Consider the following 18,625-nt stretch of genomic DNA (forward strand, 5'->3'; position numbering starts at 1 on the left):
GTAATTTTTCCAACAATTGTTTACAGACAGATTTCACTTATAATTCACTGTATCACAATTCCGGTGGGTCAGAAGTTTACATACACTAAGTTGACTGTGCCTTTAAACAGCTTGGAAAATTCCAGAAAATGTTGTCATGGCTTTAGAAGCTTCTGATAGGCTAATTGACATCATTTGAGTCAATTGTTGGTGTACCCGTGGATGTATTTCAAGGCCTACCTTCAAACTCATTGCCTCTTCGCTTGACATCATGGGAAAATCAAAAGAAATCAGCCAAGACCTCAGAAAAACAATTGTAGACCTCCACATATCTGGTTCATCCTTGGGAGCAATTTCCAAACGCCTGAAGGTACCACGTTCATATCTACAAACAATAGTACGCAAGTATAAACACCATGGGACCACGCAGCCGTCATACCGCTCAGGAAGAAGACGCGTTCTGTCTCCTAGAGATGAACGTACTTTGGTGGGAAAAGTGCAAATCAATCCCAGAACAACAGCAAAGGACCTTGTGAAGATGCTGGAGGAAACGGCTACAAAAGTATCTATATCCACAGTAAAACGAGTCCTATATCGACATAACCTGAAGGCCGCTCAGCAAGGAAGAAGCCACTGCTCCAAAACCGCTATAAAAAGCCAGACTACGGTTTGCAACTGCACATGGGGACAAAGAATGTATATTTTGGAGAAATGTCCTCTGGTCTGATGAAACAATAGAACTGTTTGGCCATAATTGTTAAGGCTGGCAGGACGGCTCTGGCTGGTCATGGCTCGCTGGCGGCTCTGGCAGATCCTGTCTGGTTGGCGGCTCTGGCAGATCCTGTCTGGTTGGCGGCTCTGGCAGATCCTGTCTGGTTGGCGGCTCTGGCAGATCCTGTCTGGTTGGCGGCTCTGGCAGATCCTGTCTGGTTGGCGGCTCTGGCAGATCCTGTCTGGCGGGCGGCTCTAGCGGCTCCTGTCTGGCGGGCGGCTCTAGCGGCTCCTGTCTGGCGGACGGCTCTGTAGGCTCATGGCAGACGGGCGGCTTTGCAGGCTCATGACAGACGGGCGGCTTTGCAGGCTCATGGCAGACGGATGGCTCAGACGGCGCTGGGGAGACGGATGGCTCAGATGGCGCTGGGGAGACGGATGGCTCAGATGGCGCTGGGGAGACGGATGGCTCAGATGGCGCTGGGGAGACGGATGGCTCAGATGGCGCTGGGGAGACGGATGGCTCTGTAGGGAGGAGAAGGAGAGACAGCCTGGTGCGTGGTCTAGGCACTGGCTGCGCTGGAGAGGAGGAAACAGCAGGAGAGAGAACCCGGAGAGACAGCCTGGTACGGGGGGCTGCCACCGGAGGACTGGTACATGGAGGTGGCACCGGGTCTACCGGACCGTGAAGGAGGACTCGTGCTCTTGAGCACCGAGCCTCCCCAACCCTACCAGGTTGAATGATCCCCGTAGCCCTGCCAGTGCGGCGAGGTGGAATAGCCCGCACTGGCCTATGCAGGCGAACCGGGGACACCACCTGTAAGGCTGGTGCCATGTACGCCGGCCCGAGGAGACGTACTGGAGGCCAGATACGTTGGGCCGGCTTCATGACATCCGGCTCGATGCCCAACCTAGCCCTCCCAGTGCGGCAAGGTGGAATAGCCCGCACTGGGCTAAGCACGCGTACTGGGAACACCGTGCGCTTTACCGCATAACACGGTGTCTTACCAGTACGACGCCTTCTACCTCCACGGTAAGCACGGGGAGTTGGCTCGGGTATCCTACCCGGCTTTGCCACACTCCTCGTGTTCCCCCCCCCAAGAAATTTTTTGGTCTGACTCACGGGCTCCCAACCGCGTCGTCGCGCTGCCTCCTCATACCAGCGCCTCTCAGCCTTCGCTGCTTCGAACTCCTCCTTTGGACGGCGATATTCCCCTGGTTGAGCCCAAGGTCCTCTACCGTCCAGGATCTCCTCCCAAGTCCAGGAGTCCTTGTTGCTCCGTAGAGCATTCCCATACCGCTTGGTCTTAGCGTGGTGGGTGATTCTGTTAAGGCTGTCGCTCTCCTCATCCTCGGACGAGGTGAGGAGAGAAGGATCTTCAGACCAAAACGCAGCTTGTGGGAAATAAGCCATCTTTTTATTTATAAACGAAAAACTGAATGATGATGGCAACACGAAAACAAACACTTTACCAAACTTTACAAAAACAAGAAAACGACGTAGAACGAAACCTGAACATAAACTCACATCACTAAACGTAAACTCACGGACAGGAACGTTACATCAAAACGCACGAACAGCCAAACAGTCCCGTATGTGAATATACATCGACAACACGAAAGACATCACAGGAGACAATCACCCACCAACAAACAGTGAGAACGCCCTACCTAAATATGACTCTTAATTAGAGGAAAACGCAAACCACCTGCCTCTAATCAAGAGCCATACCAGGTAACCCAAAACCAACATAGAAACAGATAACATAGACTGCCCACCCAAAACACATGCCCTGACCATAAACACATAAAAAACAACATAAAACAGGTCAGGACTGTTACAATAATGACCATCGCTATGTTTGAAGCACGGGGGTGGCAGAATCATGTTGTGGGGGTGCTTTGCTGCAGGAGGGACTGGTGCACTTCACAAAATAGATGGCATCATGAGGCAGGAAAATTATGTGGATATATTGAAGCAACATCTCAAGACATCAGTCAGGAAGTTAAATCTTGGTTGCAAATGGGTCTTCCAAATGGACAATGACCCCAAGCATACTTCCAAAACTGTGGCAAAATGGCTTAAGGACAACAAAATGAAGGTATTGGAGTGGCCATCACAAAGCCCTGACCTCAATCCTGTTGAAAATTTGTGGGCAGAACTGAAAAAGCGTGTGCGAGCAAGGAGGCATACAAACCTGACTCAGTTACTCCAGCTCTGTCGGGAGGAGTGGGTCAAAATTCCCCACCTTATTGTGGGAAGCTTGTGGAAGGCTACCCAAAACGTTTGACCCAAGTTAAACAATTTAAAGGCAATGATAGCAAAACTTAATTGAGAGTACGTAAACTTCTGACCCACTGGGAATGTGATGAAAGAAATAAAAGCTGAAACAAAACATTCTCTACTATTATTCTGACATTTCACATTATTAAAATAAAGTGGTGACCGTAATTCACCTAAAACAGCGAATGTTTACTAGGATTAAATGTCAGGAATTGTGAAAAACCGAGTTTAAATGTATTTGGCTTCAGTAAACTTCTGACTTCAACTGTAGAGTGTGCGACTCTTTATTTATTTCTATAGACATGGGATCCTACCACCACATTTTGCTAAAAGGGAACTAAACTCCTTGGCAACAATACCCAGCATAAACTTCTGTAGAATACACTTTTAGAATCTCATGTCCATGCAATTTGTTCTGCAACAAGGACTGCATTCATGTTGCAAATGAGTACAGGAGTCAACCAGCAAATCACAAAAAAATGCAGCCCAAAAGTACACAATAGCTGCCAACATAGCCTCTTTTATCTAATTTTCCACTGAATGGTGCCCTCATTCTTACATCACAGAGAAACCAATGAGTCCTACATTTCAAACTCAAATTCAACATTTGAGAAAGACATGGTCCATTGGAGCTTTTATAGGCCCAGAGTCAAGCAAACTTCAAGTCATGATGACAGCAAAATAACAAAACCAGTGATAACCATGACACGAGACCAATACCACAATTGAGAAATAACTTCAGAAGTTCCCAGAATTTTAGGAGAAATGTAGAATATAATCTCACGGCATGGAGTTGGAGAGCCTTGGGCAGAGAGAGAGAGAGAGAAATGATTCAGGACAGGATCAAAAGGAATCCCGGTGAATCCTCACCTTTACCAAGCCCTGCAGCAGCATCAGAATGCCCAGACACCATCCGAAACACTAGAAGAAAGTGAAAGCCTGTGATACTGAGGAAGCTCCTATGTGCCCCTGGTCTTTGTAAACCCCAGTCCCATCCAATGGGCTCAATAGACTCAAGCTGAACACACAGACACAGTCTCGCACAGACAGACACACACACACACACACATAGACACACTCTCTCGCCCTACTGCATAAAAGCCTCAGCCTGTCAGATACGGTTTTGTCATCCATTCCAAAAATGGGAGGATGAGGAGAGGGGAGTGTGCTTCTGTGCAGCATGGTCCACGCTTGAAGAAACATGTGTTAACACGCTGCAGTGGTGTTATGTAACACCTCGGACTCACCAAAACAGGACCCTATCCAATAGCATCCACTGCAAGAAGCATTCAATGATCCCAGCAGGAAGTTATTATAATGACTTCTAATTATGAGAACATATCTGACATTTCTGGAAGACTTCTTGCCTTGTATATGTTCAAATGATTGTCTGAAGGCTTGGTTCTGATGTTACATACTGACCACACCACTCGGTCGCGTGTGAGAGCGTTGCAAAATAAATGTACACATACATGTTTATTCAATCATTGCACCCACACTGCCGCGAGCGTCAACGAGCATGCATAGCCATGTGCTAAAATAGAACTTTGTCATATTTGTGATGCTCGAAGCGTTGTAAGTCCTGCCTCTCCCATCTCCTCATTGGTTTTTAGGAGCATATGCCCATGTGAGTGATTGAAAGATGAACTGAGGTCCACACTCCAGTCCAGTTGGTTGTGGTAATGCACCTTAAAGTTGGTTGCCAACCGCCATATAAAGTCCAAAGAAGAAGAAGCCTGAAGGAGGAGAGATTAGAAACAAACTCGGTTTACTGTTTTATCTGTGGATTAATTGTCGGAGTAGAGGACCTTGTGCATTTCAGGTAAAATAACAACCCAATGTTTATATCCCAGGACAAATTAGCTAGCAACAGCAAGCTAGCTAGCTAAATTGCCATAAATGTTTAATGTTTTTCGACCTGTCCCCAAATTAATATAATTGGTTCAGAGTTTGTTTTGATATTCAAACCTGGTGTCCTGATCGTGTCTGGTGTGGGTGGACAAAATCAACTTGCGCGATGGCACACGTGGAACGTGCGGTCTGGTCAGCATGTAAGACTTTCCGTTTTTATGATGTCACTATAACATTTTTAAATAGGCTTTCTCTTTTATGGCATGACCATTTCCATCGGGCACAGACGTCAGTTTAACGATTAATTTGGATTTACATTTGGTTGAGTTGTCAACTAACGTGAATTCAATGTGAAATCAACAAAACATTTTACCATGTCATTGGATTTAGGTAAAAAATTGGATGAAAAAAATACGAAATTCCCTTATGTTGATTACTTTTTTCAAATCCAATCGGTTTTTCCAAGTTGATTCAACATCATCACATAGATTTTTTGGGGGGTTAAATTATATGGAAACAACATTGATTCAACAATTTTTGCCTCAGTGGGTTGTAATCGTCAGTTACAACCAATGATGTATATAAACCCTGGATTGCTGATGCTATTTAATTGCCATTGAGGCGCTTTGAAGTCACCGGTCGGGACATAATTGGTACTCCCCAGTTGGAGCAGTCCTCCATTGGAATGAATGGAATTCGACAGTATTTAAATTAAATGTTTCAAGGACAAAATTACATGTATTTAAGTATTAGTAAATGCATTTATATAGCTTACAAAATACTTTTTACAACGGTGGGAGTGCGATGGCTTCAACACAGCGCCCCGTTAGACCTCTTTCTGTGTCTGCAAACATTGCTGCAAGATGGTGATGCGCGCAAGTTGTTGGGAGGACAAGGGGGAAAAAGGCTCTATTTACATGTTGCTTATAAGTGCATTTCACACTACTTTTGAATTATAATTGGATTTTAAGGCTTGTATAAATGTCATGCTTAATATAATGTTTGTGTCATCATCGCAAATCAACTGCATTATATTAAAAAAACACTTCAACCAGTAAAATGGCTCTTTGGCTTTTGCTACAGCCTATATCAATGAGCGTTAGCATTCTAGCTAACAACTGCTGCATCCAAAATAGTTATTTTGCAAAGATCACATCCAAATATAATCTTTGCGACTGTTCAAGCAAGAATCAAAACATTATTGTAAGCGTATGACAACCCAAAAAAGTGATTTTGTTCAGAAGTAATAAAAACATAAATCTATGCTTTGTTGGATGGGAGTATGATGGCGAAGGTTTTCTATGTGGGGAAAAAAATGTATCTTCATCCAACACATCCAGAACTAGTGGCCTGACCACAGCACAACCAAAGACATTTCCTTTATGGAAACAATATTTTCAAACCAAAGGAAAGCAGGAAAGCGTCATCTTCCCCATCTTGACACACTAGTTGCCTTGTTTAGTATGGGTCTTTGTCTATAGTCTGCAGAATACAAACATGTGTAGTCATGTTCAGTTTGGGGGGGGTAGACTACAGGATGCTGATTGTGGCCTCCTAAATTAATTCATCCGTCAGTCTGCACATCAGTAAATTGAAACATTATTGCCAAAAGCAGATGCTGGTAACATACTGGTCTTGATGTAAACTGCTAATCTCATCACACAATAGTTTATACCATCACGACCATCAACATGTGAGCACCAAGTAGAATCTTCATCATAAAATGTATCTCTGACATCACAAATGAAACACCTTGTGCACTGAAGGTCAAAATGAGGCGATGTCCTCACAAATGATTGTGAATTCTGTCAATTGCTACATCAATATTTAAATATTGATAAATTCCACACACACAAAAAAAATCTGTCCTAGGCACAATGACAAAATTCAGTTACAGCACAATTTTAATCATTTCAAATCTGTTTAATCAATCCAATAATATCTGTTCCTAGTAGATACTAGTAGTCTACTTTTGATTGTTCATGCTGGATTGATGAATTCCTGTCTGTATGTTCACTCTCAAGCTAACACACCAAATTGTACATGGAGACCTGTAGTAAATAGTGAACAAACACTGAGCAAATCTATAAGAGGAGGTGGGGTATTTATTTGACTGAAACTGTGTTGAAATACTCTGTGTCCTCAGTGGCAGTGGGGAGTTTCCTCAGGGCTCCACCCTGGATGGGCACCCTCTCCAGGGCCAGCTCTGTATTGGCCAGGGGCCCTCCTGTCAGGTGGGCTGGAGTGCTCTCTACAGTCATCACCCGCCCGCAGAATTTCTGAAACACACACACACACACACACACACACACACACACACACACACACACACACACACACACACACACACACACACACACAATTGTTTTAAGGCAGTGGGGAAATCAGAGCAACAGAACAAGCATGGAAACAGGGGTGCATGGTATATGGCCAATATAGCACGGCTAGGGGCTGTTCTTAAGGCAAGATGCAATGCGGAGTGTCGTAGGCCGTGGTATATTGGCAATATACCACAAACCCCCGAGGTGCCTTATTTCTATTATAAACGGGTTACCAATGTAATTAGAGCAGTAAAAATAAAAACGTTTTCTCATACCAGTGGTATAACCTTGATATACCACGGCTTTTAGCCAATCAGCATTCAGGGCTTGAAGCACCCAGTTTATAATTATCAATATAGTACAGTACAATATCTGCATCACAATGACTTACTGTAATTTGTAAGCCATGAATCTGTGTAGGATGGAATATAGCTTCCTTATGCTTTGGTTTAGGTCTGGATGAGTCAATAGATCTCTCCTGATGCTCTTTTGTCTCCTGAAATAGAACTTGATAAAGTAATCAATCACAAAGTCTTCTCTACAAATAGCACTTTCAAAGAAAGATTAATTGCTAGAGGCGGACATAGGATAACCTTTAAAATCTTGTAGTTTGATGTCTTTGCCACAAAATGCTCCCAAGACTGGGCTGTAAGCTCCTGCTGTTTCCAGTTGGAACTTATCTGTGAAATTAAGAAATAAACAGAATAACTTAGTCAGACCTTAATTATTTGGGAGCCCTTACACACATTGGGGCCATTTGACCCCAGCTGTTATAATGTCACGGGCGCACACACACACACACACACACACACACACACACACACACGTGCACACACCTCTGTATACATGCGTTTCTCCTCACTGATGTCCTCCTTGTCCCGTTGCTCCAGCATGCTGCTCTGCTGTGTGATGACTCTCCTGGCTGTGTCCTCTGTCATCTTAGCAATGGTATCCAGGGCCTCTTCGTCAGGGGTGACTGGTCTCACTCCCTCCAGGCTCAACTCTTTGGAGATCTCATCCCACACCTCGCCAACCTATTGAGATAGCTTACCGTTTAAAAAAAAACGTTTTTTTTTGTCATGATTTGACATGTTTTTTTCCCCTTCTTCTTGTCTTTGTCAGTTTGACACTGTTCTGACTGATACGGATATCATATCAAGCTTATTTGTGTGTGACTGACCTGTTATAAATGTACATTCTAGGATAGGCTAAGAGAGGACACAAATGTTCACCTTAAAGTCCAGATATCTGGTGACAATGCTTAGGGTGATATAATCTTCCGTTGACAATCCGGGCAGGGCTTCAAAACCTGGAATCAGAAGCATTATTTTACCCAAGGAAACAACTCACAAACACACATTACTGTAAAGCATACATTTGTGATAATTTCAACATTTCAGGGTGTTGGTATGGCAACTGCTCGGCATCGGACCGTAAGGTGCTACAGAGGGTAGTGCGTACGGCCCAGTACATCACTGGTACCAAGCTTCCTGCCATACAGGACCTATATACTAGGCGGTGTCAGAGAAAAGCCCAAAAAATTGTCAGAGACTCTAGTCCCCCAAGTCATAGACTATTTTTTCTGCTACCGCACGGCAAGTGGTACTAGAGTGCCAAGTCTAAGACCAAAAGGCTCCTTAACAGCATCTACCCCCAAGCCATTAGACAGCTGAACAATTAATCAAATGGCCACCGGACTATTTACATTGACACCCCCCCCCCCCCCCCCCCCCCCCCTCCATTTGTTTTGTACACTGCTGCTACTCACTATTTATTATCTATGCACAGTTACTTCACCCCTACCTACATGTACAAATTACCTCGACTAACCTGTACCCCCGCATACTGACTCGGTACCCCCTGTATATAGCCTCATTATTGTTATTTTATTGTGTTACTTTTTTATTATTTTTTACTTTCGTTTATTTGGCAAATATTTTCTAAACTCTTCTTGAACTGCACTGTTTGTTAAGGGCTTTTAAGTAAGTATTTCACGGTAAGGTCTACACATGTTGTATTCGGCAACATGTGACAAATAAAGTTTGATTTGATTTAATCCATCCCTTGAAAATAGTAGTCAATTGTCCTTTACCAAGTTTACAGAAGACAGAGTAGATCTTGAAGCGAAGGTTCTCAGACACATCCATCACTGCAGCACTAGGCCTGTTAGCAGGCAGTGATACCTGGGAATCCTCCTCCTCTTGGTAATAACACAGAATAGGCTTCTTGGGATCTAGCCATAAAATAGAAAAAAAAGTTATCGTTTTAGTAGTAGGATGTTACTGTAACTCCATTATGAAACAGACAGAAACAGAGGCAACATTTACTGTATTAGTCAAATAGTATTGACCTCACTGCATAGCATTTCACTGTCATTGTGTGATTGTTAACAGCAGTAATCCCACTTAATTTGAGTGATACCATGGACCCACCTGAGATCCTTCCATAGAGGTCTCTGCTCACCCCCAGCTCTGCCTCTTCCTGCCTCCAGAGCTGTAAGAGTAGCCCCGGGGTGGTCAGGCTCTTCTGCCCTCGCCAGGCCAGGATGTGAGACATCGTCTTGGGGTTGTCACACAGCTCCAGCAGGGTTCCAAGTACCACATTCTGCATGTTCCTAGGGCTCGACTGCAGGTAAGATGGGTTCAGAAATTCAACAGGTGCAGCAGAAAAAGTACTGCTTGAGCTACACCTAAGGATGCCACACCAAATAGTGTACTTACATGAAGCAAGTCAAGCAGAAGGAAAATGCCTTCTTTTTCCAAAAACACATCTTCTGTGGTGTAGCATCCAACGATACAGGACCTACAGTAAAACAATAGCCCACAAATGAGAACATACAGTACAAGAGTCGCAGATGGAAGAAGTAAACTGATGTATTTATAAGTGAACTAACCAGACACAATCCACGGTGGAGAGGATGAGTTTGTTGTGTCCCAGGCCACTGTAGAACTTCTCAGTGCTCATCTTGAGGAAATGCACCGTCATCTCAACTCCCTCCGATCCAAACAATTCCTGAGGCATATAGTAGCGTGGAGTTATACCCATTTTAGTCTCCATTTAAATTCAATGAAAGCGAAAAAAGCATTGAGGCTTTTTAACTGCTGTTATGAGGGTGAGTAACACATCATTCTCCAATATCCTCTTTGAAGATGTTGTATTTGTATATATTAGGGTTCCCCATTACCTGCTGCCAAGGCAGCAGCTATTCTTCCTGGGGTCCAAACACACTAAGGCACTTACATTACATATAAAACAAAAGATCAAACAGTATATCATATAACATTATTACACCACTACATATCTATAATACAAAATGTATAATACCACCATACAACAATATTACAATGTATGTGTGTGTAGAGTGCGTGTGCTAGCGCTTGTGCACGTATGCGTGTGTGTGTACCTTTCTGTGTGTCTCTTCACAGTCCCCGCTGTAATCAAGGTTCTTGATCTTAGTTTTACCTTTCTGTGTGGATTGTCCTCGCAGAGTGCTGACAGGATCAGCTGAATGTCAGCCTTGATCTCCAAGGTAATAACGTCCTCCTCCTCAGGACTCCCCTCCATCTGCATAATGATCACTGGGAAAGTTGTGCTCAACATTATGGAAAAACACAGATACTTTGTGAAGCTTCCATTTGGAATCAAAATCTAAATATCCATAATAGCTGTAATATTCCAAAAGGAGAGGTACCGCCTGTCATTACCAAGCAGCTGGCTGATGGCTCCTTGATCAAAGAGGTCCTGGTTAATTGCTTCGTTGCCTAGGGATGCCATGGATCTCAGCAGCCTCACACAGTAACGCATCTGAGCCTTCTTACTGCCCCTCCCTCCAGTGCCATGGAAACTATGGCCCTGTCCAAAGTAGGCATCTGTTGGGCATAAACAATGATGTGATACAAACAATAGTTGCAGATCAAACCAAGTGACCAATTTCAAGTTCCATTAAATTCATCGCTAAGTCATCATAAGTGGCCAAACAAATGTGTGAGGTACCAGTCTCTGAATTACTCCCACCATACAAGCCAATATATGAAATTAAGAACATTGCTTTGGAGAAGTCCATCTGCAACTAACGTTGTCTACACACCACTACTTCTGTTCAACTCCTGTCCAAGTTCGTGGTAAGTTCCCAGTGTGTCCCCTCTCCTCACCTCGCTCAGTGCACCACTCCAGCAGCAGCAGAAGGCAGGTGTTTCCCTGGCAGGTCATGTAGTCATCCAGCATCAGTGGAGCCACGGTGGCCAGAGTGGCCAGAGCCTGCAGCTGCAGCTCCTCCTGCTGGACAGGGGTCCAGTTGCGTGGCCCTGACTGGCCTTCAGGAGGAGCAGCAGTGGGCTTCACTAGGTGGAGCAGGGCCAGGACAACATGGCCCTCTTTGAACAGCTGGTAGACACAAACATCATGTATGAAGTTACAGTTTATAACGCGTCAGAAAGTATTAATAATTTGTATGTACTCTGGAATGTTTTTCATACTATCAATGGCACACTAACGTTAAATAATGCAGCTAATCAATCGTTCACATTACGGAAGTAAAATACTCATTCACCTGCAGAGCAGATAAGTCTTTTGACATGACAACAACCAGATTTAGTAGCAACCTTTTCATCTCAAAATCTTCATTGTTATAGGATAGCTTGAGGTTGCGCACCAACGGGTTGTGACTCTTGACTTGGATACAAAGAAAAATAATATCAAAATAGTTCATGACCATTTGGAACTACTTCATTTGGAAGATAACATGTAACAGATTTACTTTATAATGCATTAATAATTATCGCTACTTACAAACACATCATCATTTATATATATATGAGGAAAAAAGAGGCTTACGTTCTGGAAACGTAACAAAAAGAATGAGCTGCTTGGCAAATAAACTTTCCTGTAAATGAGGACAACCACTGATGAGGAGACAAACAAATATCAATAACATGTGATGCTTGAAGTGTGGTATGATTATTGACAATTGATGACATTCCTGTGATTTACTTCCTGCTTTGATTTAGTAATACAATTTGCTTACAATGAGTGGAGATTTGGGGTTTTCAGCTATGAGAGTTGTGATCACCAGTAGATCATTCCTGAGTTGGAAGTCATAATGTCGAAAGCCATTCAGCAGCTGGTGCAAAAATGCCTCTTTCAGAGCCCTATGTTTGAGACAATAATAATCATTAGTACTTAATTTCCCTTCACATATTACACAGTTAATTTGTAATGGTTGTAAACACTTCTTCAATGTGAGTACTGTTTATTGCACTCACTCATGCAGAATGTGAATGAGCTCTTAAAAAATGTAGGTAAAAGTCACATACATAATACAGTCCATGTTGCTGAGTTGAGCTGTAACCTCCTCTTTGCAACCTCTCTCCAGCAAGTTCCATAGGATCTCCGAGGAGCGGAACAGGACTTGCCCTGATGGGTCTGGCTCATTCATATGGAAACAGATCTGCTCTGCCCCCTGTGCCTTTAATATTAGGCTACAGTTCACATCTGTGTACAAAACATACACGTGACTGTAGGAGGTGGAATAAATAGAGACAGACTCCTTGACATTGGCAGAGGTAAACTGTAAGTTACTGCTGTGATTGGTCCTTTTTTAAAGAGCTACATTATCTCAAGAGCTACTTTCTCTGATGAAGGATGAAGGGCTCTGATCCAAAGTAGTGCACTATAAAGGGAATTAGGGTCCCACACTGCCAATATTCTGACTTTCTCTAGGTCTGGGATTTCCGACACTATGCCAGTTGGGAAACATACAGAAACTAATTCATACAGAAACTAATTCACCAGTCCATTATAGCAATTCATGTTTGAATTGTTATTTACCAGAGGAGCTGGAGAGCATCTGAAGAGTCTGTAGGACCTGGAGCTTGACTGCAGGCTGGTTCTCCAGGAGGGCCATGGACAGGACCAGAGTCTCAGCCAGCCCACTCTGCTCCAACAGTTGCACCCTGTAGCCTAGGCTGGTAGGGTGGAGTCCTATAGAAAATAGGATATTACAACAGAAGGTAATAAGCATAATTCTGTGAAATGGTACACCATTTCAGACAGGTGAATGTCTTACAACAAACACAACATCAATATCATTTAAAATGGCTCACTCAATGAATGTTTAGAGAATCTGTGAGAGGGAACAGCTGGCTTTGAGGCAGCTGCAGGCTTTGAAAGACTGTCCATACCATCCACACTGTGTTTTGATGTCACAGAGCTGTACACGGAAATAATAGAGTGGCAGATTTGGTTCCTCACTTCAGCGTTTGGCACCCTCATCAGGAACCCTGCAAACATTAAATAAATTGGTATCACTTTTGGATGACCATAGATGCTTGTATGACCACAGCAGTACTGCATGCGTTACGTACCCATCTGAGAGAGTGATTCTTTGACAGTCTGTGCGTAGGTCACTTCATCAGAGGTCTTTTCCTTTAGAAAAGGAAGCCTAAGTAATACAAGTTATAGTCTGTAAGCTTGTATTTGGTTTGAATAAGCAAGAACAACCGATTGAACAAGCAACAACTTACCTACAAATCTTCAGTAAGTCACATAGCACTGAAGTATATTCAGGGTGATCTTTGGACTTCTCAGCACAGATATATAAAATCTTAAAAACATCAGCCAGCTCTTTCAAAAGCTTGAAAATTAATTTTAAGGACAAATAAGCATGTGAAGAAGTAGCCTAACTATGGAAATAATGGTGTCTAAAAATACCCCACGGAGACCTACAATATCTGATAACTATAATTATTTCTGGGCAATAAAAATGCTGAACCCAAAAATAATTAGCTGGTAATTGGGACCTAGGGAATTCAATGTGTCTACATTTGGTACTCGGAGGACATGACACTGCCTAACAACATAGGCTTATCTATTTCCAAAACATCATTAGGGGATATGAGTCAGAAGAGTTTACACCCTGGCACAATTAGTTCTGAACAAGAAAATAATCAATCAGCCCAATGAAATCAAGAAAAAGTCAGGTAAGAAGGATACAAAGCCTTTTTGACATCTCTTCACTACTTTCTTCAAAGCAAAAATCTGTCTCTCTTTCAAAGTAGCCTGAAGCAGAGATAAAAATGTTTGATTAACATTTGGCATTTCCATTGAATGAATAACTTAGTTTATGATTTTGTTACTAACCTAGTAATAGTTTAATGATTTTGTTGACAAATATTTATCACTTACTGCTAAAGGATCCTCAAGAAAATGTATCACACGACTGAGTTCAATGGGTTTGGTGAGAACCTGAAAAAACACATGAATGCATTTGATAAATTCACATGAATCCAGATTCATAAGACAAAGTTAACCTTTATTTGAAATGCATGACAAAGTAGTTTAAAACATGTCAAAGTAGAAAAATATAAATAACTTACTTCCTGTTTCTCTTGATCATTGTCTTTTGCTATATGTTTGATAACTGGGATCGCAGGTTTTCTTCGATGCACTTTGGCTTTCGATCCAGTTGAAGTTGTCAAATAACTTTTAGTCATTGCAGCCTCCGATGCAAGCATTGCAAACGCGTTGGTGCAAAAAAATACCTGCTTTACAGAGTTCCGCGTGTACAACTGAAAATGTTCAGTTAGTTGACATAACAAACATTACAAATACATGGAAGAAAATAACTATAGTCGATGCCTCTCACAAAAACACCTACTTCTGTGTTGGCCTCAGACCTACCTATGTGCGCCTGTATCCGTTACTATGGTTATCTCCCTACTACCACAAACAGAAAATACCACATCTTGAAACGCCTACTTTTCCCGTTCTGACACACCGGAAGTGGGTTTTTGGTGACAGCATTCGCCATTATTTCCTTGACAGAATAACAACAACAAAGGCAGATTGATTACAATTAATTCTTACAATCGTCTCAAACAAATTAATAAACCCTGAGTAACTCAATTCGCCTTTGCACTCGTTCTAAACAACGCGTTTTTATTTTTGCACTCGTTCTAAACAACGCGTTTTAATTTTTATTTTACAAAGGGTAAAGTCTACAAAACTTAGTCCACTCTGTTCATAACAGATTATATTGAGATCAAACGTTTAATCGATGAGAAAATGTGCAGAATCTCGGCCAAAATCCATCTCGTTCCATCTTCTTCCACTGCCAGCCAATGAGCAGCTTCTTCATCTTCTTCTTCTACTTCTATGGTATAGTGGCGTAACAATCAAATGTGCAGTCTGTCACCAACTGTGCGGGTGGGTAATAAGGATCGGTCCGCAAACATAAAACATTTGGGTAAAAATAAAAGATCATACTAACTACCAAAAAAATTATAAATAATAACCAAACTAAATGAACCTGCTTTTCTGTAAAAAAAAAAAATCGGAATCAGGTCCCAACACAGGTTCAGAAGCCTCCTGTGTGGGCGGGACATTTCCTAGCGACAAAAGTCCTTGTAGTGTTTCTGCCGTGAAGTCTTGGAGCCCCAACAACTTCTCAGTTGCACATATAATGATATCCAGCTTATTTGACTTCTTAGACACTTGTGCTGTACAATTAACCACTGTGGCTATAAATGCCACAACATCCACCTTCTTCACAATGAGTGTATCCAGATCACCTGATTGACTTAAAACACTAGCAACTGATTGCAATGCGTCCACCGCCATATCTTCAACAGTGTTGCCTCTTTCCCCTTCGACTCTCTTCACCTCCTCCACATAGGAGATCCTCTGCACAGCCCTGATCTTTGACACCTCAACCTCCTTCACCCTAACAGGGCACTCAAGGAAGTCTGAAGTATGATCCCCACCACAGTTTCAACATTTTCCATTCACAGATTCTTCAATATTATACTTCTCCTGTCTGCAAACATTTGACACGTGACCGTACCCTTTACAATTTCCGCACTGTAATGTTTTGTACACAAATTCTCTCACCGCATACCTCACATATCCAAGTTTTATATATTCAGGTAGAATCTTCTCAAACAACAATAACATCAACAGGCTTTTCTCCTTCCTTCCATTTACCATACAGGTCAGGCGATGTGCACTGACCACTGCTGGGATTTTCTGACTAAGATACTCATCATCTACAGTACCAGTCAAACGTTTGGACACACCTACTCATTCAAGGGTTTTATTTATTTTTACTATTTTCTACATTGTAGAATAATAGTGAAGACATCAAAACTATGAAATAACACATATGGAATCATGTAGTAATCAAAAATGTTTCAAAGTAGCCACCCTTTGCCCTGATGACAGCTTTGCACACTCTTGGCATTCTCTCAACCAGCTTCATGAGGTAGTCACCTGGAATGCATTTCAATTAACAGGTGTGCCTTGTTCAAAGTTAATTTGTGGAATTTCTTTCCTTCTTAATGCGTTTGAGCTGATCAGTTGTGTTGTGACAAGGTAGGGGTGGTATACAGAAGATAGCCCTATTTGGTAAAAGGCTGAGTCCATATAATGGCAAGAACAGCTCAAATAAGCCTTAATGATATAATAAGCTTAATGACAGTCCATCATTACTTTAAGACATGAAGGTCAGTCAATGCGGAAAATTTCAAGAACTTTGAACGTTTCTTCAAGTGCAGTCACAAAAACCATCAAGCACTATAATGAAACTGGCTCTCATGAGGACCGCCACAGGAAAGAAAGACCCAGAGTTACAGAGGATAAGTTCATTAGAGGTACCAGCCTCAGAAATTGCAGCCCAAATAAATGGTTCACAGAGTTCAAGAAACAGACACATCTCAACATCAACTGTTCAGAAGAGACTGCGTGAATCAGGCCTTCGTGGTCAAATTGCTACTAAAGGACGCCAATAAGAAGAGACGTGCTTGGTCCAAGAAACACGATCAATGGACATTAGACCGGTGGAAATCTGTCCTTTGGTCTGATGGGTCCAAATGTGAGGTTTTTGGTTCCCACTGCCTTGTCTTTGTGAGACGGAGAGTAGGTGAACGGATGATCTCTGCATGTGTAGTTACCACCATGAAGCATGGAGGAGGAGGTGTGATGGTGTGGGGTTGCTTTGCTGGTGACACTGTTCATGATTTATTTAGAATTTAAGGTACACTTAAGGTACACTCCTCTTCTGCTCTTCATCAACACAATTAACCAAAACAAGGCCGCTTCTAGTCAGCTTGATTGAATCCACCTTTCCCATTGCTTTCTTCACAGTCCTCGATATTACAAATGGATTTCCCAAATTAATCTCCTTGTCCAAAAAACGCAGCCCAATAAGAAATGCATTATTGGACCGGTCCTCGCCTTCTACTACAACTTATTTTCCATTAATTATCACACACTTCACTTGCCGCACTTTCGGATTCAAGCAGAGTCACCATTTTCCCCACAGGCCACTCCCGCCCTCCCACTCCGCGTTGTGCCTCTTGTTTATCGGTCTGGCACCACAGCCAGTGGGCTTCCTCTCACTACCATATTTGGTGGAGATGCCAAGCAGATGCTTCACATTTATACATCTGGTGAAATATCTTTCTCATCGTTCAATCTGTGGGAATACACTCGGACCGGCTCGTACATAAAGCATCCTCAATTCAGGTTGCAAGGGCATCATTTACCTCCTTAACTATCTTTAATGGTAACCGTCAAAAAAAAATGGAAAAATATGTGTACTGTCCATAGATTGTATATGTAAAAGTACTGATTCTGTCACGTTCCTGACCTATTTCTGTTAGTTTATGTGTGTTAGTTGGTCAGGACGTGAGGTTGGGTGGGCATTCTATGTTTTCTGTTTCTGTGTTGGTTTTTGGGTTGCCTGGTATGGCTCTTAATTAGAGGCAGGTGTTTGGCGTTCCTCTAATTAAGAGTCATATTTAGGTAGGCGTTGTCACAGTGTTCGTTGTGGGTGATTGTCTTCCGTGTCTGTGTCTTTACACCACGCGGGACTGTTTACGGTTTGTGTAGCCTATGTTCCTATTCGTGCGTTTTTCTTGTTTTATGTAAGTACGTCGTCTAGGTCTGTCTACACCGTTTGTTGTTTTTGTTAGTTTAATCAAGTTCGTGTTTTCGTTAAATAAATATGTCTTTTCACTACGCTGCGCCTTGGTTCCCTCAATACTCCTCCTCTTCCGAAGATGAAGAGGAGGAGGAATGCCGTTACAGATTCTTAATAAAACACAATTTTCCACCACCATGTTTGGATTTTTAGACAAGGCAGAGCCCCACCTGTTTAGCAAAATAATTATTATTACTATTATTACTACTATTACTATTATTAATAGTTATTTTGGCATTAATACATGTCACATATCAGTTTGCAAACAATGTAAAAAAGTTAATAAAGCTACATACAAACATGGTCTCTTTTTTGCTTTCTTGAGTAAGGAAGCTCCAAAATGCAGGTGTTTCATCCTAGATCAGTGGTGGTGGGGCAGCCAGCGGAAATAGGGGTTGGTAATGTTCTCTAGTTGCGCTGTGATTGGCTCAGTGTTCTGTCACTCATGGGGACACTACATCGCAGCAAAATCTACGGGGAGAGCTCGAAAATTCCAGCCCCTTC

The 18,625-nt window shown here is 42.5% G+C and overlaps 1 protein-coding gene across 4 annotated transcripts; it reads right to left on the bottom strand.

The window, feature by feature from the left end:
• Window positions 1–6,711: 6,711 nt before the first annotated feature.
• On the bottom strand, window positions 6,712–15,317 carry LOC129830965 (cilia- and flagella-associated protein 69-like). Of its 4 annotated transcripts, none has more exons than XM_055893856.1 (23): window positions 14,520–15,312; window positions 14,329–14,388; window positions 14,137–14,202; window positions 13,668–13,777; window positions 13,509–13,585; window positions 13,326–13,424; window positions 12,973–13,125; window positions 12,459–12,636; window positions 12,170–12,293; window positions 11,980–12,028; window positions 11,696–11,817; window positions 11,298–11,529; window positions 10,851–11,015; window positions 10,609–10,724; window positions 10,040–10,158; window positions 9,867–9,948; window positions 9,579–9,771; window positions 9,239–9,379; window positions 8,379–8,455; window positions 7,983–8,180; window positions 7,740–7,826; window positions 7,538–7,642; window positions 6,712–7,104 (listed from the first exon to the last, which is right to left on the bottom strand). In XM_055893856.1, the coding sequence occupies exons 1-23, from the start codon at window positions 14,655–14,657 to the stop codon at window positions 6,931–6,933; spliced, it is 2,865 nt and encodes a 954-aa protein (XP_055749831.1). In that variant the 5' UTR covers window positions 14,658–15,312; the 3' UTR covers window positions 6,712–6,930. The 4 variants fall into 4 exon arrangements, with proteins under 4 accessions (XP_055749831.1, XP_055749830.1, XP_055749832.1 ...); XM_055893855.1 differs by having other exon boundaries at window positions 13,248–13,424; XM_055893857.1 differs by lacking the exons at window positions 14,137–14,202; window positions 14,329–14,388; window positions 14,520–15,312 and having other exon boundaries at window positions 13,248–13,424; window positions 13,509–13,569; window positions 13,668–13,757.
• Between the last annotated feature and the right edge of the window lie 3,308 nt (window positions 15,318–18,625).

The sequence above is a fragment of the Salvelinus fontinalis genome, chromosome 32, assembly GCF_029448725.1.
Source record: "Salvelinus fontinalis isolate EN_2023a chromosome 32, ASM2944872v1, whole genome shotgun sequence".
In the NCBI taxonomy this organism is placed as follows: domain Eukaryota; kingdom Metazoa; phylum Chordata; class Actinopteri; order Salmoniformes; family Salmonidae; genus Salvelinus; species Salvelinus fontinalis.